General features: G+C 58.2%; 3 protein-coding genes across 32 annotated transcripts in view; 2 read left to right on the forward strand and 1 right to left on the reverse strand.

Annotated features, from left to right (window-relative positions):
• Positions 1–209: 209 nt before the first annotated feature.
• On the reverse strand, positions 210–4683 carry LOC113425177 (D-beta-hydroxybutyrate dehydrogenase, mitochondrial-like). 10 transcript variants are annotated; one of them, XM_087965650.1, is made up of 6 exons: positions 4560–4683; positions 2598–2708; positions 2275–2416; positions 2091–2136; positions 1809–1961; positions 210–1161 (listed from the first exon to the last, which is right to left on the reverse strand). In XM_087965650.1, the coding sequence occupies exons 2-6, from the start codon at positions 2657–2659 to the stop codon at positions 692–694; spliced, it is 873 nt and encodes a 290-aa protein (XP_087821776.1). In that variant the 5' UTR covers positions 2660–2708; positions 4560–4683; the 3' UTR covers positions 210–691. The 10 variants fall into 10 exon arrangements, with proteins under 10 accessions (XP_087821776.1, XP_087821778.1, XP_087821779.1 ...); XM_087965652.1 differs by having other exon boundaries at positions 3914–4644; XM_087965653.1 differs by having other exon boundaries at positions 4025–4629.
• Positions 4170–13651, forward strand: BDH1 (3-hydroxybutyrate dehydrogenase 1). Of its 2 annotated transcripts, none has more exons than XM_087965644.1 (8): positions 4170–4719; positions 5564–5625; positions 5745–5881; positions 7447–7519; positions 7985–8095; positions 9131–9275; positions 11665–11817; positions 12062–13651. In XM_087965644.1, exons 1-8 carry the CDS (start codon positions 4371–4373, stop codon positions 12529–12531), a joined length of 1500 nt encoding a protein of 499 aa, XP_087821770.1. In that variant the 5' UTR covers positions 4170–4370; the 3' UTR covers positions 12532–13651. The 2 variants fall into 2 exon arrangements, with proteins under 2 accessions (XP_087821770.1, XP_026542980.1); XM_026687195.2 differs by having other exon boundaries at positions 4618–4748.
• A 9241-nt stretch (positions 13652–22892) lies between these two features.
• DLG1 (discs large MAGUK scaffold protein 1) overlaps positions 22893–23523 on the forward strand; it is a 67473-nt gene continuing 66842 nt past the window's right edge. For 12 of the 20 annotated variants that reach the window (XM_087965659.1, XM_087965660.1, XM_087965664.1 and 9 more), the window contains exons 1-2: positions 22909–23063; positions 23183–23314. In XM_087965659.1, coding sequence (XP_087821785.1) covers positions 23045–23063; positions 23183–23314 — 151 coding nt within the window. In that variant the 5' untranslated portion in view covers positions 22909–23044. Of the gene's footprint in view, positions 23064–23182; positions 23315–23523 lie in introns of all 20 variants that reach the window. The other 8 variants (XM_026687185.2, XM_026687189.2, XM_087965656.1 and 5 more) reach the window with 2 other exon arrangements.

Genomic DNA, 23523 nt, shown 5'->3' on the forward strand with positions numbered 1-23523 from the left:
TCAAGAGCGTGGAGAACACAACTGCTCCACCTACAAGAGAGAATTTCTGACCAGTGACGTATCTCTCCGACGTAAGGGAACTTTAAAAGGGCACGGTTGGCATCAGAGCATGGGCAGAGTGCTCCCCGATTGAAGAAAACCGTTGAAATAGGTGCTGCGCTGAGGGTCCAGCAAGGAGGGGGGAAGGGCAAACATTAAGCCAAGTGTAATTGTATCTAAAAATCGAGTTTAATTAAAAACAGTTGAAATTACATATACAGCTTGGACCACATACGCAAGGCACACTGTCTGCAGGCGACCTGGTCCCACCACAGCTTCCCCCCACGATGTTTCCAGCCATGGGGACTCCCTTCTTCAAGCAAGGCCGGATGGTATTCGGGGTTCAAGGGTGAACCAGGCAAATGAGGGTTTGCAACAACTTCTAGAATGTTCCTGCCTGTGGGCAGGGGACCTCCAAGGTCCCTGCCAACTCTACTATTCTGTTAAAGTGTGTGTCTCCCCCCTTCCCCTCCCCTGGCCTCTCAGTACCTGCCTCTGTCTTACGACCCTTTCAGCCACACTGATTAAGAGAGATTGTCTCAATGGATTTAGGATTTTTCCCCCTTCACCTGGCTAACTCGGCTACCAGGATTGCTTGTAATTCACCTGGACGTGATTCTGCCGACGGCTTCTCCGCTTGACCTGGGGCTGCCTAGCTGACAAAAAGCCAGTCGGCCAGGGCGGTGGGCAGGTGGGTTGCGGCCTGCAGACGGAGCCACCAGGAGGCCTCCATGGGCATGTAGCGGCTGCAGGGGTGACGTGCAGCAAGGGCTTCCGTCAGGGCGTCCAGGACTGGGGAGATGTCCCGCAGGCCGCTGTGCGCAAAGCCCTTCATTCGAGAGAGCTTCTCCTGGAAGTCGGCCTCTCCGTAATCTGCCCGGACGGCCTCGCTGGCCCCACGCCACATGTGCTCGGCCTCGGCCTCGATGCCTTCGGGGGTCAGGATCCCTGTGGCTGCGATGAAGTTGCTCGGCTCAATGGCCACCACCGAGACGCCCCAGCGATACATCTCCTGCCGCAGGCAGTTGCTGAAGGCCTCCAGTCCAAACTTGGAGATGCAGTAGGAGGAGCGCATCGGCCTGGCCATCCGACCCAGCATGCTGCTCATGTTGACAATCCGCCCTGCAGGAGAGCAGAGACCAGAACTGCTCTGGGGATATGTGTGTGTGAGAGAGAGAGACATCAGTGGGAGAGAGCGGGAGGGAGGGAGGGGAGCAGAGAACCACTCAGGCCACCCAGCTCAGGGTCTGGCCTTGGTCAGAACTCTCCAGAGGCTCCACCAGTGTTGCTCTTTGAAGACCTCCTTTCCCACTGGGACACAGTCATGCCACTTCCAGAGGAGGCTGCTTGCTCAGTGTCTCACTCACTTTTTGGATCTCATTATCCCAAAATGGGAGACCTGAACAGGGTTGGCCTCCTCCTCTGGTGGACTGGCGAAGGCTGCACGTTCCTGCTTCCTCCTCTCTCTGTGCCTGCGGGTCTTTCCTCTGGCCGCCTCCCTCCCCCCTTCTTGCACAAGGCATTGCTGGTATGCCAGTGTTACGCAGGAGAGCCAAACTCTTGCACACGTGCTCTGCGTAACTGCTGACCCCTCTGCGTTGGCAGTCTGAATGCACGAGAACAGAGCCAGCCAGGGCATCGGGTGAGCCTTGCTGGACACCCGGCTGGTGCAGGGGGAACTCTGCTGCCCGTCCACTATGCCCACTCCTGGGCAAGATGCTCTGCCCACAGGCCGGTGGCCCCCAACCCCTCTGGACCCTCTTCCCTACCTCTGGCCCTGCGGATCAGGGGCAGAAAAGCCTTTGTCACCCGCAGGGTCCCCCATAAGTTGATGTCCGCCACTCTCTGGTACTTCTCCATGCTGGTGAATTCCACGTCTCCAAAGGAGGCGATTCCAGCGTTGTTCACCAAGCCCCACAGACCTGCCCCGCGAGAGAGGAGACTCCTTTTGAGGGATCGCAAGTGCAGGGCAGGCAGCCTCCTCCCCTTCCCGAGGAAGCCCATCTCTCCAGCCACAGGAACTGACCTGTCCAGAAAGGCGAGGGACTCACCTTCGGTGGCACCAGTGGCCAAAGAGCTGGACGCAGCCAAACGGGCCTAGGGAAACCCAAGTGACCCATGCATGGAGCCCAGTTCAGCCCCTGCCGCTGCCCGCGGGGGAGCATGGTGAGATGCCCTGGTCTGCCGGGAGCAGCCGCCCCTTGGGGAGATGGGAGGAAGGGCCTGGGTGATTACCTCGGGCAGGGTCCTCCAGCTGCACCTCCACGTATCGGAGGGCTCGGGCCACCTGCTGTTCGCAGCGCACATCCAGCTGGAGGACGTGCATCCGCCCAGAGCCCAGGCGGCACAGTTCTTGGGCACCATCTCCTCCTTGGTCCTGCCCGCCAGACAGGGAGAGAAGCCATTAAGGTGGGGAGGGGGGGGGACTCCTGAGGGCAAGCATGGCCCTGTTGGGGCTGATGGGACTTGCCGGCCTCCCTCTCCATCTCCGGCTCTCAGAGGAAACCCGAGAGCCTCCCGCTGGCGAGGCCAGCTCAGGGATGGGACCGGTTCCTCACCAGGAGCAAACAGCCAGCAAAGACAGTGAAGCCTTTTGCATGGAGATGACTGGCCAAGGCATGGCCGAAGCCCTTGTCGCAGCCTGTGATCAGCACCGCCTTCCCCTCGGCCTGCAGGAGGGCAAGAGGAAGGAGCAGCGTCAGAGGCGCCCAAGGCTGCCCAGCCATGAAGCATCTGAGGGCCAGGGGAAGAAGTTCGGGCGGAAGCTAAGAAGGGAAGATGCACAACCTCCACCCCGCTCAGGCCAGAGATCATCCAGGAAGGAGACCAGCGCCACCTCGGTCCCGTATCTGGGCCTGCAGCCCGACTGAAAGGGGTCCAGACAGCCTGTTCCCCACAGGATTCCTTAGAAAGGGGGCAAGGGCTAGGCATGGAGGTGACCCGAGGGCACTGCAGGGACCTGTCCCCTCCGCGAGGCATCTGCACCGACGCTCCCACCCCGGCCAGCTTGCTCTTCCAGCAGACATGGGGAGGCGGATCCGGCCTCAACTGGCATCCAGGCTGAAAAGCAGGTTCTGCGAGAGCTCAGCGGGCATGTGGCACCTCAAGGTCAGGCAGAGGGTGTGCCAAGAGCAAGGGAGGCAGGAGAGGGAAAGAGTGAGTCAGCGGGGAAAGTCCTCCGGGGACACACACACACACACCCCGCTCCCAGTGTCCGTCCTCCAGATCCAGCCAGGCCAGGCGGGGTGTCTCCCCTTCTTAGGACCCACAGAAGGGTCCTTGGGGAGGAGAGTCCTCGCTCCTCGTCCTCTCCTGCCCTTGGCAAACAAACAGGCCAGCTTGGCAGAGGAAGGGGCACGGCTGGGTGTCCACCTGGCTCTTGGTCATCCCCTCCCTGGGATGAAAAGCTGCCTCAGCTGGCCCAGGCCCTGCCCAGGACAGGCGCTTCTTGAGCAGGGAAGGACGTGACCTTGGCCTGACTAGGCTCCACAAGGACTTTGGCCCCGGTCCTGGAAACCATTGGAGTCTGGGTGGGGAGAACGTGGCAGAGACCCAGAGCGTGGCGAGAACTCGCCAACCGTAACTGTCAAATGACACCCGTGCTTCCCAAGCTGCCCTGAGTGCCAGACGGCTCCTCCCAGGCTCTGGAGACCTTCAACCGCCCACTGGCTACAAAGAGAATCTGCCCAACCAGAGGGGGAGGGGCGGCCCTGCAGGCCATGCATCCTCCTCTTCCTCCCCTGACAAAGCCCACAGGGATCCCCTCTTGTATAATGAGCCCCCCACCCGGAACAGAAGAACCACACCCTCCCTTTAATAGATGGGAAGCTTTGAGGAGGTGCTGTTGGGGACTCAGGTGAGAATGGAGACCCACCTGAGCAGGGAGGAGGAAGACACCAGTGATTTTTACAGCTGCATTGTGATTTCTGTTGATACATTGAGTGACTTTGGTCACTGCTAATCCTCTTAAATCCTGCAACCCTACCTGAAGTCCATCCCATTCAGAATAACAGATTAACGGGTGGGAAGGGACCTTGGAGGTCTTCTAGTCCAACCCCTGCTCAGACAGGAAGCGGCTGTCCGGTCTCTTCTTCTAAATCTCCAGCGATGCAAGCCGTTCCGCTGGTCAGTTGCCGAAAGGCTCTCTCCACAGCAGAGGCAAGCGAGACACAGGCACCCCTCCCCCGGCCAAGCTGCCTTATCATGGCCGGCAGGCAGCTTGGCCACAGCCCCCCCGCCCCCCGGGCGTACAGCACCATCCGGGAGGGGGGGGCAGGCTTGAGGCGCCGCGAGCCCCTCTGCCAGAAAAGAAGGGAACGTCTCTGCCGCGCATGATGGTTTCTCCGATCCTCTCCAGCAGCAATTCTCGGGCGACGGCGTCGGGGCTCCTCTCGCTCGGCGGCCCCAGGGCGCCTTTGATTCCGGGGACCCAACGCCGCCCCCTCCCCTCTCCTCGGGCCGTTCCTCCTCGCGGGGAGGCGGGGACTCCAAAGCAGGCCCGGGGAGCCCCCGGGACTCACCGGCAGGTGCGGAGGGAGGCGGCGGCGGAGCAGGAGCAGGAGGAGCAGGAAGAGGAGGCCGGCGGGGAGCGTCCACATGGCGCGCGAGGGGCAGGGCGGGGGCGTCGCCGGGACGATCGTGACGTCACTTCCTCGGCCGGCGCGGAGGGGACGCGGGACGGTCAGTCGGAGGGGCGGGAGGAGCGCGCGGTAAGCGGCCTCGAGCGGCGCCCTCTTTCCCCCACCCCGGCCGCTGCCTCCGCCGGAAGGAGTGGGGCCCGCGGGGGCAGGAGGGAGGCGGCTGCCTGGGCCCGGCGCTCCCTGGGCTCGGCTCGGCGGGCGGCGGGCGGGGGCGGAGAGGAGGGCGCGGGGTCCCTGGGCAGGTGGGCTGCGGGGCGGAGGAGGCTGAGTGGGGCTGGGGGCCTCCGCTTGGCTTGGCCGGGAGAGCCGCCTCCGGGCTCCGTCGGGGGCCAGAAGTCCCCGGGATGCCTCCGGGCTTCTCGGTGTACCTGCCCTCCGCGGGATCAGGGCCTCTGCCGCCCTCCCTCCCCAACCCGCCCTCAGTCCCGGCCTCCTCCCGAATTCTTCCGAAGGGCTCCGGGAAGAAGAAGCCCCGAGGCTTCCCTGGCCAGGAGGGCCCTTTTCCCTGGCGGTTCCTCTCTTCCTCCCCGCCCCGGAAGAAAAAGGGGGGGCTGGTGTGAAAAGCGCTGGGCTAGGGCCTCCCAGCTGGTCCAACCGCTTCCTCCCCCTCCCTCAGGACGGGGTGACCTCTGGGCCCCAGGATGCGGCCTCCCCTTCACCCCTCCTGGGGAGGAAGCTCTGGCTGGCCACAGGCTTTTAGGGCAGGCTGACAATGGGCTCCAGCCCCAGGTGGGCGGCTGGTGACCCTCCTTTAAATGACCGTGGAGGCACACTGTGCCAAGCCAGAGCAGGCCCTAACGCCCGATTGGCTGGGCTCACCCCCCCACCCCGGCACATGAAGGGTGAAGCCTCACCAGCTTGCTTGATCCCTTTCCTGAATTCAGACACCACCATCTCTTGGGGAGGCGTGCCGAGGTCACCAAGGCAGCCAGAGATCCAAATCGAGGTAAGTGTGGCTGATGGGTGGGCAGGGACTTGGTGGGGGGGAGCCTCCTTGGACCCACCCTCAGCAAGGCCATAAAGGCTGGGGGCAGATAACGCAGAGCGCTCCCCCGCCTTTGGCAGAGTCCGGAGGCGTCGGCAGCAGCAGCAGAGACACCCTTCATGGCAATCCTCTTGGCCACCACCCGCATCACCCAGCCTCTTGCCCGGCTGGCCTTGAACACTCCGCACTGTAAGGATGGCGCTGCCACCAGCCTGCGGTAAGTACAGAGAACCGTCCCAGTTCTGTGTTTTCCAAAGTCCTTGGCTTGCCACGAGTGGCCGTTTGAGGCTTCAGTGGCCCTGAAACAAACGGACCGGTCCTTGCGGTTACAGTTAGTGCCACGTCCTCATGGATCAAAATCCTCATGAGTCGATGTGTGTTTGTGATGGGTGCTGCATCCCGCCCGGGGTCAAGGGATCACCACTCCCCGGGGGCTTCTGACGAGCAGAGTCGGTGAGGGAAGCTGGGTTCGCATAGCGACAGGATGATTCACTTAATAATATTTACTTAGTATTTGCTTGACAACCATGGCAAGGATGTCGTAAAATCGGGCACGACTCACTTAACAACTGTCTTGCTTAGCAACCAAAATTCTGGTCCTGATAATGCTTGTACGTCGAGTGCTACCTTTTCGCTCAGAGGCCTTCAATGCTTCACCCGGTTTCATGAAGGACTGGCTTGTAAGGGAGAAATTGCTGCTGTGGCAACCGGGGTGGGGGTGGGTGGGGGTCCAGGCAGGCAGAACCGGCCTCCTTGTGAACCTCTTGTGCAGCTTGGCCTCCGACAGGGCTGCAGGCCGGAGTCCGAAAGGATCTCCTCGTTCCAAAGTCCCTCCAGATAGCGCCAGAGGGGGCTGTGCTCACCTGAGCCCCCCATCCCTGGGGGGGGACACGGCTGAATTCCCCAGACAGGAAGGCCATGGGTGCAAAGGTGAAACCTTCGCCCCTCCTGGGGGGGATGGGCTGGAGTGTTTGGGTAGATCCAAGTCAGAGCTGAAGAACCTTCTTGGGTGAGAAGCGAAACATCTTGGAAGAAAACCCCCAGAAAGTCCAGTTGCCTCTTGGGGAAAAAGCACTTCTGGGACACCCTGACCTGCAGGATGGAGAATCTCCATGGACATCCATGTGTGAAGAGGGAGGGTCCTGCCCAGAATGGGTGGGGCAGGGGCTGAATGCTCTCATGGCTGCTGCTTAAGAGCCCCCTGGCCTTGGGGGGCAGCTGCCCTCTGGGCATCAGCATCCCGACCGCCTGACAGCCACGTGGCCATCTGACCTCAAGAGGCCCGGCCTCAGTGTGGCTGTTCAGTGTGGCTGTTCAGTGTGCCAGTGGAGGGTTAGCCCAGAAGTCAACATGGCGGCCCTCGTGGCTGCGCTTCTTGAGGCCGGCGGAGAGCAGGGCCGAGGGGCTTCGGCCTTTGCAGCACCAGCAACCCGATGGCTGGGGTGAATTGTGGGGGCAGCGGGCCGGATGTGTTTCAGTCGCATGGAGGGAAGCCTTCTGCAGACGGGCTGCAGCCTCCTGGCAGCCTGGCATGTCCGGTTGGTACTTCTTGTCCGAGCATCCTCTGGGGTGGGGGTGGGCGGCCCCCTTTGAACTTGGAGCTCCTGGAGGTGATGGCCATGTTGCCTTAGCAGACATCCACGGTGGGAGAGAGTCGGGTCAGGAAGGGCCCAGAGAGCGGGTCCCTTTCAGCCAGAGCAAGCGGGCCCGGCCAGTCTCTTCTGCTCTGGGCTTCGGTTCCCCAAGGCCTCCCAGGTGGCAACTGTGTCCTCTCTCTTGCAGTTTGCTTCCCAAGGTTCAGGCCGCGGCCTCTGCCTGGAGGAGCCAGCGCTGCTACGCCACAGAGGTGGACGAGGTGAGAGGGGTGGGCTCAGCCGCTAGGGCGGAGGAGAGGACAGCCCCACTGGGGAGGCCACGTGCCTATGGCAGGCCCCCTCCGTCTGTCCGGGGCTCCTGTGTTGGGCCCCCTGCCAAAGTTCAGGCCCAGGGCCCCCCTCCAGAAGACGGAGGGGTCCTGTGATGTTCCTCCCTTGCCTGCCTCTCCTTGAGGGCCACGTTGAGGCCTTGGGACCCCCCAACCACAAGGGCGTCCTTCAGTTTGCCAAGCGCCCGCGGCCGGTGTCCATGCGATGGCCGAGGGAGAAGGGCCCGGGTAGCCCAGCCAAGGCAGAGGGGGAGCCAGAAGCCTCGGGGTAAGGAGGCCTCCCTGAGAGGAGTTGCAGGAATGCCTCTGGCCCGGCTGACCCCCATGAGCCGCAGGCAGGAGGCGCCGTGGTTCTTTGTGTGGCCTTCAGCACCGGCTCTTGTGCGCCCCCTGCAGATCAGTGAGCGACCTGTCCTCATTACCGGCTGCGACTCGGGCTTTGGCTTCTCCTTGGCCAAATTCCTCCACGAGAAAGGCTTCATCATCTATGCTGGGTGCCTGCTGAAGGTGAGGCCGGGCGAGTGGCTGTAGGTGCAGTTCAATGCCACCGGTCTCCCCGTCCCCCCTCCAAATTCTGCTCAGGCCAGGCCCTGGAACAGGGTTGGAAGGAACCAGGGGCAGGTCGGACTGGGTGGGCCTTCCCTAGAGAAAAAGCAGCAGGGCAGGGGAAGCGGCTCCCTCTGGAAAGGGTGTCTCGGCCTATTTGCCCTTGTTCCAGGGAGCGGGACACGGACTCCGGTTGCACACAACCATGAGCGGCGGCGGCAGCAGCAGTGGCCCCCAGAATGCGCAGGCTCCCCTTGGGTGGAGGTGGGACCCCATCCTCCCGGCTCCTCCTGCCCTGAGCCAGGACGGGGCTACTGAGCCCTGGGGGGAGGCTGGGTGTTTCTCTCCAGCAAGAGGGGAGGGGAAGGGCAGGCATGTCTGCCCCTCCCTGGGGACTTGCAGGCTCCACCTTTTTCCGCTGCCTCTGGAGGCTGCTGGGAGCAGGAAAAGTCAGCTGCTTGGCAAAGGGCTTCTTTGCTCCCCAATCCCAGGCCCTGCGCAGCCCCTGCTGGCGGGAAGTGCAGTAGCCGCGCAGGGCTTTTCTGCCAGGCTGCAACTTCAGAAATTGCGAAGAATGTTCGTGGCTGGGGTGGTAGGTTTTGGCAGGGGCCTGTCCTCCGAGCTTGTCCTTTGTAACTTCATTTGATGGTTACCCAGCCCTGGATTCATCCGATGGGTCTTGGGAGAAGCAGCCCGGGAGGCCCTGAGAGTGGCAGATTCTCCAAGCCCCACATTCGCTCTGGCAAGACGCACACCTCCTGGTCGTGGGGAGCCGTCTGGGAGCCGCCCCTTTGCCCAAAGCAGGTGGAAGAAGGGCTGGGACCAGCAGGGCAGCTGGGGGTAACCCACGGGACCTGCTGACTTGGGGGGGGGGGTTCGGAGGCAAAGCGCCCAGAGAGACAACGCGTGGTTGCGTGACATCCTCCCACCCGGTGGGTGGGTGGATGTGGCCGTCTCCCGTTGCCCACCCTGCTGCTCCTGTCACTTTTCTGTCAGGAACAAGGCCGGGGGGGCTCAAAGGACCTGGACAACATGAAGAGTGACCGAATGAGGACTGTCCAGCTCAACGTCTGTGACAGCGAGGAGGTGGCGCGTGCGGTGGACCACGTGACCAGCAACCTGAAGGATCCGGAGACCGGAGGTGAAGGAGGAAGGCTGCGGAGCATGGGAATCGCAGGAGGGAGGGAGGGAGGGAGGGAGGGGAAAGCCAGGGAGCCATTCCTCTCCCCTGTCAGCCGGGCTCAGTCCCCACGGAAGGCCAGTGGTTGCCCCGGGTCCCAGCCTGAGCGCAGCTCCCCTTGGCTTCCTCCATTCCTGCACACACCTAATTCAGTCTAGGTCAGGAATTGGGGAGTTGGCAGAGGTCATATTGTGGCTCCTTGATCCCAGGATGATTTTCCAGTATGGAAGAGACTGCAAAGCCCCCACAGAAGGCAAGAAAGAAACCAGGAAGCTGCAGGATGCAGAAGCTTTGATGCTTTATGCTCCTATTTCATGGTCCAAAATGTTGGTTTTCCTCCCGTCTGGTCAGAGGCTTCAGAAGACCCTTCAGGAAGGGGGCCTCCCTGCTCTTGAGTAGCCCCTGGAGGCCTGGGCCGGCTTTTGGCTCCTTCGGCCAACCTATGTCCTCACCCCCCCCCACACACACACACGCACTTCCCCGGTGTCTTTGCACAGGATTGTTTAAGTGCAGCCCGACATGCTCGGGGGCAGAGCAAGAAGCGTGGCCGGTGCGGCGGCTGCTCCTGACTCACAACCCTCGTGTGGAAAAGGAGCAGCAAGTAGGCTTTTCTTTGAATGAAGAGGTGCACCGAATAGAAAAGATGGGTGGCTCTGAACCCCAGACAAGCCTTCGTGACCCAGAAGTTTTCCATCAGGAACCCAGAAAGTTTTCCTCTTGTGGCAGCTTTGGCCAGCATCCCCTGAATTCTGCCCCCGGATTCTCCTGGAGCGAGCAGTGGAGGATTCTGGGAGGGTCCTCGGGGTTATGACAGGGGGAGGCAGTCTCTGTCGCTCAGGGTGGCCCTGGGGAGTCCCTGGTGGGTCAGGGCGGGTGGGGGACCTAGCCAGGATACACATGCACAAACCCCAACCCGGAACTCAGGGAAGGGCGTTCCAGGTAGCAGAATGGCTTCCGGCTCCTGCCTCCCTCACCTCTTTTTTTTTTTTAATAAAAGTTTTTTGTTTTTTATTTTACACATCTCTTCAAGTGAGCAGCATGATTACAGGTTATAACATTCATACGTAGTCATAATTACAATTCCAACTTTCTTATCTAATTTCATATCAAATCATTTCTATTCCACTGATCTTTGAATAAGTTCACACTTCATATTTTCAATTCATTAATCCAATATCAAAAGCATTTCATCCTCACATATATTTTCCACTCTTTAACCCCCATTACTTTCACGTCCAGCTTACCACCTATTTTATTTTACATTATTTTCTTTAACTTTCTCAAAGCCGATGTATCATAAACAAACAAAAAATAAAAATAAAATAGAACTAATATATTCAGGATCCACGTGGTATTTTCCCCCCTCACCTCTGAGGCCAGGATAACTTTGGGGTCTCCTCCGGGACCAAATCTATGGAAGAGGCCATTCTCTTGGGAGGAGTCTGTCCGGAAGTGTCCTTGCAGTGCCAGAAACCTTTTGCAAACAATAAGGGCCGTGGGTGTAAGGTGTCATCCTGCTGAGCCAGTTTTGCCTTCCCAGTCGGCACGCAAGCTGCTGTGTTTTGTGCCCATTGCAGGTTCTGCTAGTCCGGGAGGTTTGTCTGAGTATTGCCAGAGCATAAGTTTGCTCTAGAGGGGCTTGTGCAGTGAGCCCCAGAAGAGCTGCTGCTGCTGCTGCTGCTGCTGTTGTGGAGGGACCAGCAGCCTGATGCTTCCTCAGATCTCTTGCTGGATCTCTGGACCAATAGATCACTACCAGCCCCTTGTCCCCACAAAGGAAAGGGGGGATTTGAGGGCACGGTCTCCCATGGTTTCTAGCTCTGGAGGACGCCACTGTGGCTGCTGCTTTGCCCTCCAAACGGCCCAGTGGGCTTTATAGAGAAGCTAATTCACAACATGGGGCAGAAGCTGTTCAGCAGGGTTGTTGCTGACGGGATCCCTCTTCCCCCCACCCCACCCCCAGCTTCTCTGAGGGGGCCAGGCGGAGCCCAGTGTGGCAGATAGGCTCCTGGCCCAAGAGAGCCAGACAAATTTTGGACAATGTCTGCCGCCTCCTCTTCATCCAACACAGGAGCCCCTGGATCTGAACCCCACCCCGAGGGGACCCAGATAATCCACCTCACTCCAGGCTCCATCAAGGAGGATCCTTCCCTAAAAATGAAAGGTTGAAGACCAGGAAAGAGTTTCTGCTTTTCAGAGAGAGGGAGGGAGAGAGAGCAAAGGTCATTTGAGTTTCCCGCTAAAGATAGGGTTACTGACCTTTGGCCTTCCTAGAGGCAGGAATTCTCTTCCCAGAGAGAAATGCCAGCAGAGATGGCTAAGGTGACCGCTTCTTTGGCTTCCTCTCCAGGGCTCTGGGGACTGGTCAACAATGCCGGTATTTCCACCTTTGGAGAGGTGGAATTCACCAGCATGGACACCTACAAAGAAGTGGCCGAAGTGAACCTCTGGGGCACCATCCGCACCACCAAGGCCTTCCTGCCTTTGATACGGAGAGCCAAAGGTAAGCGGGGTCCAGTTGCCCCCCCCCCCTCCCTGGGACGGGTGGACGCAGAGCCCTATCACAGCCGGAGGAGGTTGGACTCCTCCCGACGGCAGGGGGTGACGGTCGCAGAAAAAGAGGTGGCGGGGAGGCCTCCTGTTTCACCCCAGCAGGGCCAGAATGGGCAGCCGCATCCAGAGGCGCCCCAGAGTTGTGAGGTCCCTGTTGGGCGACTGCTCCCTTCACGGCGCCTTCACCCCGGCAGGCCGCGTGGTCAACATCAGCAGCATGATGGGCCGGATGGCCAACCCCGCCCGCTCCCCTTACTGCATCACCAAGTTCGGGGTGGAGGCCTTCTCCGACTGCCTGCGCTACGAGATGCGTCCGCATGACGTGAAGGTCTGCATCGTGGAGCCGGGCAACTTCATCGCCGGCACCAGCCTCTACAGCCCCGAGCGCATCCAGTCCATTGCCGACAAGATGTGGGACGAGCTGCCGGAGATCGTGCGCCGCGACTACGGGCGGAAGTACTTCGACGAGCAGATCGCCAAAATGGAGTCATACTGCAGCAGCGGCTCCTCAGATACCTCCCCGGTGGTGGAGAGCATCGGCCACGCCCTCACCTCCACCACGCCCTACACCCGCTACCACCCCATGGACTACTACTGGTGGCTGCGCATGCAGGTCATGACCCACATGCCCGCGGCCATCTCCGACCGCCTCTACATCTACTGAGGGGGTGGGTGGGGTGTTGGGGTCCCGCTGGAGCCGAACCGGCCAGGGACGGTTACGCTAAAGGTTACGCTGTCCAGTTCTCCAGCAGCCGCTTGGTTAGGTGGTTTTTAAACTCTGTATTTTAGGCCTGTGATTAATTTAAACACTGAGACATAATTTAACCCCTTGCATGGTGTGTCAGGTAGGCAGGTCCAGCTCGTGTCTTTCAGGGGGACTCCGATGACGGTATTATTTCAAGTGGTCCCTTCTTGGCCAGGCTTGCATTGGCCTTGGGGGAGGCTGGTCATCTCCTTCCTTCGGAGCTGGCCATCCCCTCCTGGAGAAAGGCTGCCTACCCAGTCCTGGGCAACCTGGGGCTTGACCTTGCTTGGGGGCAGCCTGGGGCCTGGAATCCTTTGTTGTGGCCACAGGGGAGTGGGGGGGTGGAGGGAGGGATCGCAGCAGCCAGGGGCCACATTGTCTTTGCACACTCCTTTTCAAGGGCGCCATGGACCAAGCGCCGCCAAGACCCTCTCCCTACTGGAGGAGCTTTGACGGTGCGCTCAACCCTTTGGGGGCCCTGCCCTTGCACAGAGTCCCTTCTGCAAGGGAGGGGGCAGCTTGGCCTTAAGTCAGCGGCTCCAGGCTGAGTCCTTTGCACTAGGCCCCGGGCCGATGGGTGGGCGGGGGGAATCGCAGGGCAGGAGGGAGGCGGCCTTCCATCTGCCCCAGCACCATAAGCCCACCCACCGCTCGGGAGCCACCATGGATCACTCCAATTTGACCGTGAAGGTCATGTTCCTCTAGGCCCTTGGAAGCTAACCCTCCAGCAGGGCAGTCTGAGCAGGGGGCCTGATCCAGGACGTCTCTGCCTGACGGAATGGCTTGTGGCTGTCAGTTCCTGACCGCCACGGCTGTTGCGTCTCCAAGACGGCCTTGCCGGGGGCATCAGGAAGACCTGGCAGAGATTTGACACACCGGTCGGTCTGTCGCCAGGGGCGGGGGTGCCTCCTGGGGGCACGGGCCTGTGGCTGCCAGCAGCGGGAGACAAGGGAGCATCACCCCCCAACCAGCAAGCGGGAGGGATGGTGACCGGATGTCCTCTCCTTCGGTGAACAACATTAAACCATGTGATATTAAACCCGCCTGAATCATTGGCCTCTTTCCTTGACCAGAGACCTGATGCCCCAGCCGCTGTGCCGGAGGTGGGGGCAAGAGGCGCCCTCCTGCTTGTCCCGGGGCCAGCCCTGCGCCCCTCTCCAGGGGCTCCCTTGGAGGCTAAGCAGGAAGGTGGCTGGGCAGCAGGACCCAGTGGCACCATCTCGGGCAGCTTGGGGCTTTGAGTTGGTCTGAGGTCTTCCACCCCAAGACACGTGAGGCGGGCTTTGCTCTCCCCACAGCAGCACTTTCTGGGGTTAAACACCCCCCCTCCCCCCGCCGCACATCCAAGAAAGGGCATAGGAGGTTTTCCTTAGCTTTCTGGCTGTGCCCCTCCTCCCTCTGTGGAAGACTGCCCCCTCCCCCCAGAAAGAGACTGTGCAGCCACAGAAGCTGACGGAAACATCTTATTCATTTGGCCTCTGATTACGTGATCCTGTTTATACGTTATAGAGTACTTTAATGCTGCATTGCTCCGTGGCCTGCGAGGAGGGGGATAGATGAGCCTCTGGGGGGGGGGGATGGAATCCTCCCTCCCTCCCCCTTCCATGCTCACCTGTGTTGCTTCTGCAGCTGCCCAGGCCCTTTCTGGAATAAAACACTCCAAGTCAGAAGCCCTTTGGCATAATTAAGAGCCTCTCCCTGAAATTAAATGAGGTGCAGCTGGAGAACTTGCTGGTCTTTCTCAGCAGGGTAGGAGGGATTCATCCCCCTCCCAGCAGACACCTCTTGGCTCGCAACCGGCTGGGCATTGTCCACAAGCAACTTTCCTGCCCTTCCTCGGTGGGCTTGAAGGGGGCCGTGGCCACTGTTTGATCCCCATCCTTGTCCTCTTCCTCCCAGTAGGCCTGCGGCCACGTGCCATGCAGGCCCCCTGGGAGGATTGAGCTGATCTGTGGGGCAGGCGCCTTTTCTGGCAGGAGGCAAGGGAAGAGTGGGCAGGAGAAAGCCAGGTGGGGGGCCAACTCTGTAACCCCCTCCTCTTGTTGCCTTCTGATCCAGGCAGGGGCGGCAGCAGCAGTTGTGGTGCCCTCCCGTGCCAACAGACCCCCGGCTTCATGCCAAAATGCCTGCGGGAGCTGGGGGTGGGGTCCGGGTGATGTGGCTGAAGGTTGAGACCGGGAGTGGCCTTTCGGGGTCCAGGCTTGGGCCCAGGGAATGGCTGCTCTCTCCCCAGCTGCGTGGAGAGCGAAAGCGCCCAACAGCAGGTGCGAGCGATTCCAGCTGCTTTGAGAAAGCCTGTCACCTCCTAGGCAGGCTCCATCTCTGGGCTGCATGTCAATGGGCCCCAGTCTTGGTTTTTTTTTTCCCCTCCCGTTCTTTGGTGTAACAAGCTGCTTGCCAATATCTGGCAATATTGCATTGGCTGAGTTCACACATGACACCTAAGCAGGAGAAGACCCGGCAGCTGCAGGCAGTGGACAAGCTAAGACTTCTCTAGGGTTAATCTCCCTAGATTGGATTCACTCAGTAAATTGCACAAATCCTAGCTTTTCCTTTGCATTGGATTGTGAAACCCCAGAAAATGGGTTAATTGTGAGAACGCAACTTCTAATGTGGGCATTTCCAGGATCGCAAATTGGGGCTGGACTCGAGGGGGAGGCGGGGCTGACCCCATGCCTGGATCCCCTCTGAACTCTGATTCTTGCTCTAGGCAGAGCTAAGAGGACAAAGTGGCATTTAGAATAAGAAGTAAATTTAAAATTGTACATTAACTGCTGTAAAGAAGATGGAAAGCCATTTCTTTGTATCTTTTTTCTATTTTTCTTTTACTTTCTCCCCCTTTTCTTGCACATTTAGTATTCTGATTTTTCTTTTCTCATATTAGTTTCTATTAGTTTTTAATCTTCCTTCTTAAACATTTAATAAAATTATGAAAGTTTGTGCACCAGCTGAGGCCTTTCCTGGATCATGACTCGCTGCACTCATTACCCAAGCCCTTGTACTCTCTCATCTGGACTACTGCAATGCGCTCTACATGGGGCTGCCCTTGAAATCCATTCGGAAGCTTCAGCTGGTGCAAAATGGGGCCTGAGGGCCATCTTTGCGGCCACCAGGATGGCTCACATTATATACCTCTGCTCTGCAAACTTCACTGGTTACCTTTGGCCTGCTTCCAAGGGCTGTGCAAGATGTTGGTTCTGACCTTAAAGCCCTCCATGGATCCAGGCTACTTCAGGAACCGCCTCGTCCTGCTAGGACAAGCCCGTCCTACTCGTGCCAGCAGAGAGGGCCTACTACGGATCCCATCAACCAGAGATCTCTGGATCCAGGAGAGCCTTTTCTGCCGCAGCACCCACCCTTTGGAACCTCCCACCCTCTGGGCTAAGATCCCCCCCCCCCAGTTTCTGGCTGGCCTGGGGACCCCAAGGGGGAATTTTGCACCCTGGAGGGGGCTGCTGGATTGATGGCTGATTCTACCTCCCCACCCCCCTTGCTGTCTGCTCTCCACCTGTCCATCTTTTTACCATATTGATGCATTCCTGTGTTCTTTTTCATTGTTTATTGTATTATTTTACTTCTGCTTTGTTTACCCTCTCTTCTTTCCTTCCTTTTTATTATTGCAAGTCGTCTAGAGCAGACCCACCGCGACATAGGCAGCAAATAAATGTAACAAATAATAAATACAGAAAATGAAGCCAAGAGTTAGCTGAATCAGCCAGCCCTTGTAACACTCTGGACACCTCCGTGTCATCATCTTGGTGACCTCATGGAAGCGGCTGGCCAGAGTTTCTCCAGGGAAGGTCCCCCCCATGTGTCCTCCGTGGTCTAGATCTCCTGGACCTTGTCATTGGTGGGGCAGAAAGTTGGGGGCTCTTGGTGGTGGTCTGGGTGAAACCAGGCTCAATAGCAGTAACTGTGAGAGGGATCTTGGAGTCTTAGTGGACAACCAGCTAAATATGAGCCAGCAGTGTGCAGCAGCAGCCAAAAAAGCCAATGCAATCCTAAATTGCATTAACAGAGGGATACAATGGAGATCAAGGGAGGGACTAATACCACTCTATAAAGCCTTAGTAAGACCACACCTAGAGTACTGCATCCAGTTTAGATCACCACATTATAAAAAAAATGTTGAGATTCTAGAAAAAGCAGAAGAGCAACCAGGATGATTAGGGGATTGAAAACTAAGGCATATGAAGAATGGTTACAGGAACTGGGCCTGGCTAGTCTAGTGAAGAGAACGCCCAGGGGAGACAGGATAGCAGTCTTCCAATATTTGAGCGGTTGCCATAGAGACAAAGGGGTCAAGCTATTTTCTAATGCACCCAAAGGCCAGACAAGGAATAATGGATGGAAACTGAACAAGGAGAGATTTAACCTGGAAATAAGGAGAAACTTTTTGATAGAACAATCAACCAATGGAACAGCTTGCCCTCAGAAGTTGTGGGAGTGCCATCACTTGAGACCTTCAAGAAGAGATTGGACTGCCATTTGCCAGAAATGGTGTAGGGTCTCCCACTTGGGCGGTGGGTTGGACTAGATCAGTGGTCACCAACCAGTGGGCCAGGGACCACTGGTGGTCCATGAGAAAATTTTGGTGGTCCGCAGAGAAATGTCACCCCCAAAGGACCCCCCCAAAGCAATTAATCCAGGCTGCGCGGGAACACAAGGCTTGCGTCGCTTGCATTGCAAACAACATGAGGTAGTGAGGGGAGGGGGGGAAGGGCGGAGGGGGGGAACTTGCCCCACTCATACCACGTGCCTGGCCTGGCCACTGGGGTGCTTCTTTCCGCTTCTTTCTTCTGCTTCAGGCTGCATGCAAGGAAAGCAGCAAAAGTCTTCCTTTTTCTCCCCCAAACTCTGCCAGAAATGAGTCTTTGGGACCCTGCAAGGCATCCTGCTCCAAGAGGCTGCTCCAGCAAAGACTCATTTCTGGCAGAATTTGGGGGAGAGAAAGAAAGACTTCTGCTGCTGCTGCTTTCCTTGCATGAAGCCAAAAGTCTCTTCCCCCCCCCCCGCCCCCCAGAATGGAACTGGAGACTGTATCCTGTGATCCCAAATAAAGAATGATGGATCAGTAGGAAAACGGGGTGGGGAATTTTCCTGCAGACTTTTTTGGGGATATTCCCAGAGTCTCTGATCCGTGGGATTTAAAATGATGAGTTTGGTGGTCCCTGAGGTCCAAAAGGTTGGCGATCCCTGGACTAGATGACCTATAAACAGAGACCTTCCAGCTCTGTTTATCTGCCTCTGGCCATGGAAGTGGGAAGCTGTGGGAGGTCCCAGGCTACACTCTTTGCCTCCGAGATCCCTTGGGTGGGATCCTGGTAGGGAGGCCCCGGAGAGATCCCTTGCTGCTTCAGAGAAGGCTTATGACTCTGGGGGCGAAGGGATCGAGCAGAAGGGTCTCTTCTAAGTATCTCGGGATCTGGGCTGGTTCCAGGCAATGCTTGGCCATTTCCTGAGTGATTCATTGAGTGCCCAGCAAACCTCTGGCCATAGGTGGTGGCTCAGGCTCCTGATTTGGTTGCCCCTAGCCCTCCCTGTTAAGGGATCCAGAGGGTCACCTTAGTTCACCCAAGTGCTTCCGAAATGAATCTGGTGGAGCCCAGCAAGAGCTCCCATCTCCCTCTTGCCACCCTTTCCTCTGCCTCACCCGCCCGGAGATGTTGCAGGCAGGGAAACTGGGTTTTTCCATCTCTTGTATCTGAAATGTCCAAATGGACGTTTTCTTCCCTGCTTTCCCCTTGGGTGTCATGATCAGGAGCTTCATTACGGGGGAGGGGGGCTTCTGGATGTTTAACGGGAGAAAGATGTGGAGTGTGGCGGGGGGCTCCTTAGAGAGAGGGGAGGGGGCTCCTGCCTCCCCACCCCGCAAGGCAGCCAGGCTTTCCCCAACATGAGCCAACCACGCCAGGAGGAGGATGTCTTGCATTCAGCTTTCTCCCCAGGCAGCAAAGAGGCTCCAGAGCCTTCAGGACTGCAGCTGCCTTGGCCCGATGTGCCTTCAGGGAGGGAAGGGGCTGGATTGCTACACTCTGGGGATCCGGGAGGGCTCCTTGGCTGCAGCTGGGAGGAGCCAACCGTGGCAACCAGCTGCTGCTAGGCTCTACAAAGGACCTGCCACCACAACAGGGCAAAGTTGGGCAGAGCATCTCCACGCCCAGGCAGACCGGGGCTCGGGGGGGGGGGGGGGGGGGCCCTCCTTGTACAAAAGCTGCTTGTTTCTGGCGCCGTTGGGGCCCACATGGCAGAGCTAGGGGCCTCCAAGCCGTGCAGACACTGCCAGATGAATTGGGCTTTTGTGAGAGGCCAGCAGACCCATCGCAGCAGGGAGCTGCTGTCTCCAGAGCCCCCTGGGAGCTGGCCAGGAGGTCCTCCCTGCCCTCCATTCCCTAGAGCCAGTGGGACAGGGGCAGGAGCTACTCTGTTCCCCCCTCTCCTTCCCCGCCTCCTTAACTCCCCCCTCTGCTGCTGCTGCTGCTGCTGATTGAAGCAGCATCTCTCTCATTCATTCACAGCCCCTTTTGGGGTGGCGATTCCCAAGCAGACTGGAAGCCACAGAAAAATGCAAGGTGATCCGACAGGAGGAATGTGGTTGAATGCAACCAAGGCCAGCCTGCCAGCCCCCAACGAAGCAGCAGCTTCTGCATGCCATTGCCTAGGAGGAATTCTCCTTCAAGGCAACAAGGGGCAGCACATTTGGGGTTTAAGGAAAGGGACTAGGAGCTTGAGATTTGCTCTGTTTGCAAATCTTTGCACAGCGCTCCCCCCTCCCCAGGCAGTCCTTCAGGAGGTGTTATGCTCCCCCATGTCACAGGTGCATTTCTGTAGCTTGCAGTGCTCCTCCGACCCCCTTCATGGGCCCCCTTCGGCTCCCTCCTCTTTCTCCTTGCCCAGCATTGCATTCTGGCTTCATCTTCTCTAGTCCTCAACGGTTGGTTCCCCTGGAATGGCAAGCCACTTCTCTATCACTGGCAGCTGGCCACAGAGTCTGTCTTCACCCAGTCCGTCCCGCCTAGGTCTTGGCAGGAAGGCCTCCAGGAGTTGGCCTAGGCCTAGGCATTTAGGCAAGGGGTGTGACTGGAGGTAAAGCTCTTTCATGTGACATAGAAAATTAAACTTTATTATTAAAAAGATAAAATCATAAAAAACATTGGCTGGTTGTCTCTGAAAAACACAGTACAGCACCGTGAGAAATCTCAGTGGCAGCAATGCTACTTCCAGAGGCCGGGCTCTGCCTCACGGCCCAAGGTTGGTGGGACTGGAACAGGTTGTCCTTGGGGTTTCCTCGAAAGGAGCCACCAGCAGCTGCTGCTGCCGCCACGTTTCTTTGCAAATTTAGAAGAGACCCATTTGTCCACAAGTGCAACTCAGGAATCCGGTAGCAGCTTTTCCAACTGGCAAATTTCATTAAAAGCCACAAGCTTTTCTGAACGGCGGATACATGAAAAATTATCCTTGTGAAATATATTAGTTGGAAAAGCTGCTCCCAGATTCCTTCTGTGCACTTAGTCTCCCTCCAGTCCTAATGAAGGCCATTTGTTCTGCAGGGCGAAGAGCTGCCCAGTGGTAACAGGGAAGGCCCTCGGCCCTGCCAGCCTGTGATTTATAGCCTGCTGGGTAGAGACCAGCCGGTCTTGCATTGTCTGACCGATCAGGTGGAAAAGGCCACCAGATGGTGTATGGATTACATGCTGGGGGGGACATGGAAATCTGCCCCCTCCAGAGCCCCCCCTCCCTGGGGCTGCAGCTGCAGCTTCCTTTGCTTTCTATCCAGGCAAATGCCGCGGGGGCCGGGAGGCAGGGAGGGGTCTTCACAGGGTGTGACATCAAAGCGCGCCACTGAGCAAACACAGCCACGTGGGGGGGGGGGGCTGCAGAGGAAACTCCATCGAAACTGCCAGCCCACATGGCGAGTCTCGGCCTGGATAGCGACATAGACATAGAATTCTTCATTGGCCAAGTGTGGTTGGACACACAAGGACTCTGTCTTGGTGCAAATACCCTCAGTGCACATAAAAGGAAAGAGACCTTCGTCAGCCAGAGCTTTTCCTATCTGCCTGTCGTGGTTTATTTATTTATTTTGTCAAGCGATTATAAGATAATAGGTATAAGTATAAACATAGTTATGAATACATGAAATGGATACAAATAAGAAAAATAAAAAGGACAGGGACAGTAGGCACGTTGGTGCGCTTATGCACGCCCCCTACAGACCTCTTAGGAAAGAGGGGAGGTCAATAGTAGACAGTCTAAGGTTAAAGTTTTTGGGGTTTGGGGAAGAAACCACAGTCAGGTGGAGGATTCCAGACATTGACCCCTCTGTTGCTGAAGTCCTATTTCCTGCAATCAAGTTTGGTGCGGTTTACCTTGAGTTTGTATCTATTGTGTGCTCTTGTATTGTTATGGTTGAAGTTGAAGTATTCATTGACAGGTAGGACATTGCAATATATAATTTTATGTACTATACTTAGATTGGACTGAAACGGCGTAGTTCTAGATTTTCTAGGTCTAGAATTTCAAGTCTGGTGGCATAAGGTATTCTGCAACATGTAGAGGAATGGAGAACTCTTCTTGTGAAATATTTCTGGACTTTCTCAACTGTGTTAATATCAGATATGTAATGTGGGTTCCAGACTGATGAGCTGTATTCGAGTATTGGTCTAGCAAATGTTTTGTATGCTCTAGTTGGTAGTGTGATATTACCAGAGGAAAAGCTACGTAGGATTAGGTTAACAACTCTTAACACCTTTTTGGCTATGTAGTTACAGTGGGCTCTAGCACTTAGGTCATTAGAGATGAGTCCTCCAAGATCCTTTACAGAGCTTGGATCATCAACAAGGTCTTGACTATTCAGCTTGTATTTTATTTTCTGATTATTTTTTTTGCCAATATGTAAGACAGAGCATTTATTTGTTGAGATTTGAAGTTGCCATTTGTTTGACCATTCTGATACATAGTCGAGGTCTTTTTGAAGGGTAGCAGTATTGTCTGTGGTGTTGAACAGGTTTACATCATCAGCGAAGAGAACACAGTTGCTCTTGATATGATCACAGAGGTCATATGTAGCGTATGAAGAGAGTTGGTCCTAGAACACTGCCTTGGGGGACACCACTGTTGACAGGTACAGAATTACAGACTCTCCCAATTTTGACCATTTGTTGTCTGTTTGACAGGAATGCTTCTATGCAGTTATACAGGTGTCCAGAAATACCATAAGATTTTAGTTTTAGGAGCAGTTTGTCGTGTACCACTGAATCAAAGGCTTCACAGAAGTCTATGTAGATTGCGTCTATTGCTTTGCCCTGATCGAGTTGTGTAGTCCGTATGTTTTGCAGTGTAAGAGTTGTAGATTGCAGGATAGTTTTTTTCTGAAACCAAATTGTTTGTTAAAGAGTAGGTTGTTTGGCATGGTGGTGGCTCTCTCCGGGCAACCGCCCTTCCCGGCATTGCTGGGGTCGCGTGCGCCTTTCCAGACGGGCTCGAAGAGCTCCTAGAGGTGACACGTGAAGCGGGGCTAGAAACCGCAATGCCCACGACACCCAAAGGCAGGCAGAGGCGGCGCGGAAAGTCCGCCAGGGCCGAGGGCTCCGTCTGCGGCTCAGCTCCCCCCCACATCCTCTTTACCGGCTGGGGCGCGAGACCCTCCCCGGTCCACGCGAGAAGGGCCCCCTGCGGGGATGCGAGGGGGAGGGAATGACTTCCCCGTCCCAGCACGGACGCTGCTCCCCCGTTTGGCTCCCGAAGCGCCCGCAAGAAAAGCCCCGGGCTCAGCGGCTCCTCGAGCGGGAGACCTCGGGCGCCGCGTCCCGTGGAGCGGCCCCACGCTCGCCAAGGGCGCCAGGCTGCTTCCGGGGGTCGGGGCGGAGCCGGGGCAGCCAAGGGCAGGAGGGGTCGAGCTCCGCGGGGGCGGGTGCCGGACGGCCACGGGAGGCAGGGAAAGGCGCTTCGTCCGCGCCGCCTTCCCGCCGGTCAGACGGGCCTTCCTGCGGGCCTGTCCTCGGCCGGGGACCCGGGCGCCTCCGCGAAGGGAGTCGGGAAATCGGAGCCCCGACCGGCAGACCTGACGGGCGCCCTCCGCGCGAGATCGCGATCGGCGGCGCTGGGACCGGGCGGGGGGGCGAGTCGGGGGCGGGCCCGCGGGCGGCAACAGACCAATCAGCGGCTCCCGCGCGCGGGCTCTGGCCGAAACTTTCTGGGCGGGGCCGAGGCCTGGCGCTCACCTGGCCCGCCCCACCGGGTAGGTAGGGGGCGGGCCGGCGGCCGCGGATTGGTGGGCGGCCGGGAGGCGTGGCCAGCGACTCCTGTGCCGCCATCTTGTCTGAAAACTTTTGGGCTCCCGGCGCCGCCCGTCCACCCGCCCGGAGGGAGCCAGGAGGGTCGCGCGGGGGTGGGGGGGGGGGCAGGAAGGGAGGCCGCAGCGGCGGTCGCCATGCCCGTCAGGAGGCAAGGTGGGCCGCGGGACGGGGAGACGGGGGCACCGCCGTGCCTCTGGGCGCGTGCAGAGGGCGGTGGGGGGGGGGCTCCGGCTGGGCTCTGACGGCTCCCTCTCCGCCTCCCCCGCCCGCAGACACGCAGCGCGCCCTGAGGCTCCTGGAGGACTACCGCGCCAAGCTGAGCCCGCGGGAGGACCGGCAGCTGAGCAGCTCGGTGGAACGGGTGATCGGCATCTTCCGGAGCAGCCTCTTCCAGGCCCTGCTCGGTAGGCGGCCCCGGCAGCCCTCTTCCTAGGCGGCGGCCGCCGCAGGGTCCCGGGGGCGCGAGTCGGCCTCCCCTTCCTGGCTGTGGAGCCCTTGCCAGGCGTTCCGGGGGTGGTGTGGTCGGCGGGCGAAAGTTGCGGCGGCTCCCGTCCCGAGAGTGGAGTTTTCCCCTCGGCCGGTGCTCCGCCTGCCCCGTGGGGCTCGGGCTCTC

The sequence above is a fragment of the Notechis scutatus genome, chromosome 4, assembly GCF_049901735.1.
Source record: "Notechis scutatus isolate UNSWTSFEM ecotype Mainland chromosome 4, rNotScu1.2, whole genome shotgun sequence".
Classification (NCBI taxonomy): domain Eukaryota; kingdom Metazoa; phylum Chordata; class Lepidosauria; order Squamata; family Elapidae; genus Notechis; species Notechis scutatus.

Coding starts and splice junctions, on each gene's coding strand:
- LOC113425177 (XM_087965645.1), bottom strand. CDS start 3,018: ATGCCTCGCGGAGGGGACAGGTCCCTGCAGTGCCCTCGGGTCACCTCC. Junction 2,417..2,597: donor TTGCTGGCTGTTTGCTCCTG/GTGAGGAACCGG, acceptor TCTGGCGGGCAG/GACCAAGGAGGAGATGGTGC. Junction 2,066..2,274: donor GCTGGAGGACCCTGCCCGAG/GTAATCACCCAG, acceptor CTTTCTGGACAG/GTCAGTTCCTGTGGCTGGAG.
- BDH1 (XM_087965644.1), top strand. CDS start 4,371: ATGATGGTTTCTCCGATCCTCTCCAGCAGCAATTCTCGGGCGACGGCG. Junction 4,720..5,563: donor CGCGGAGGGGACGCGGGACG/GTCAGTCGGAGG, acceptor TCCTGAATTCAG/ACACCACCATCTCTTGGGGA. Junction 5,626..5,744: donor AGCCAGAGATCCAAATCGAG/GTAAGTGTGGCT, acceptor CGCCTTTGGCAG/AGTCCGGAGGCGTCGGCAGC.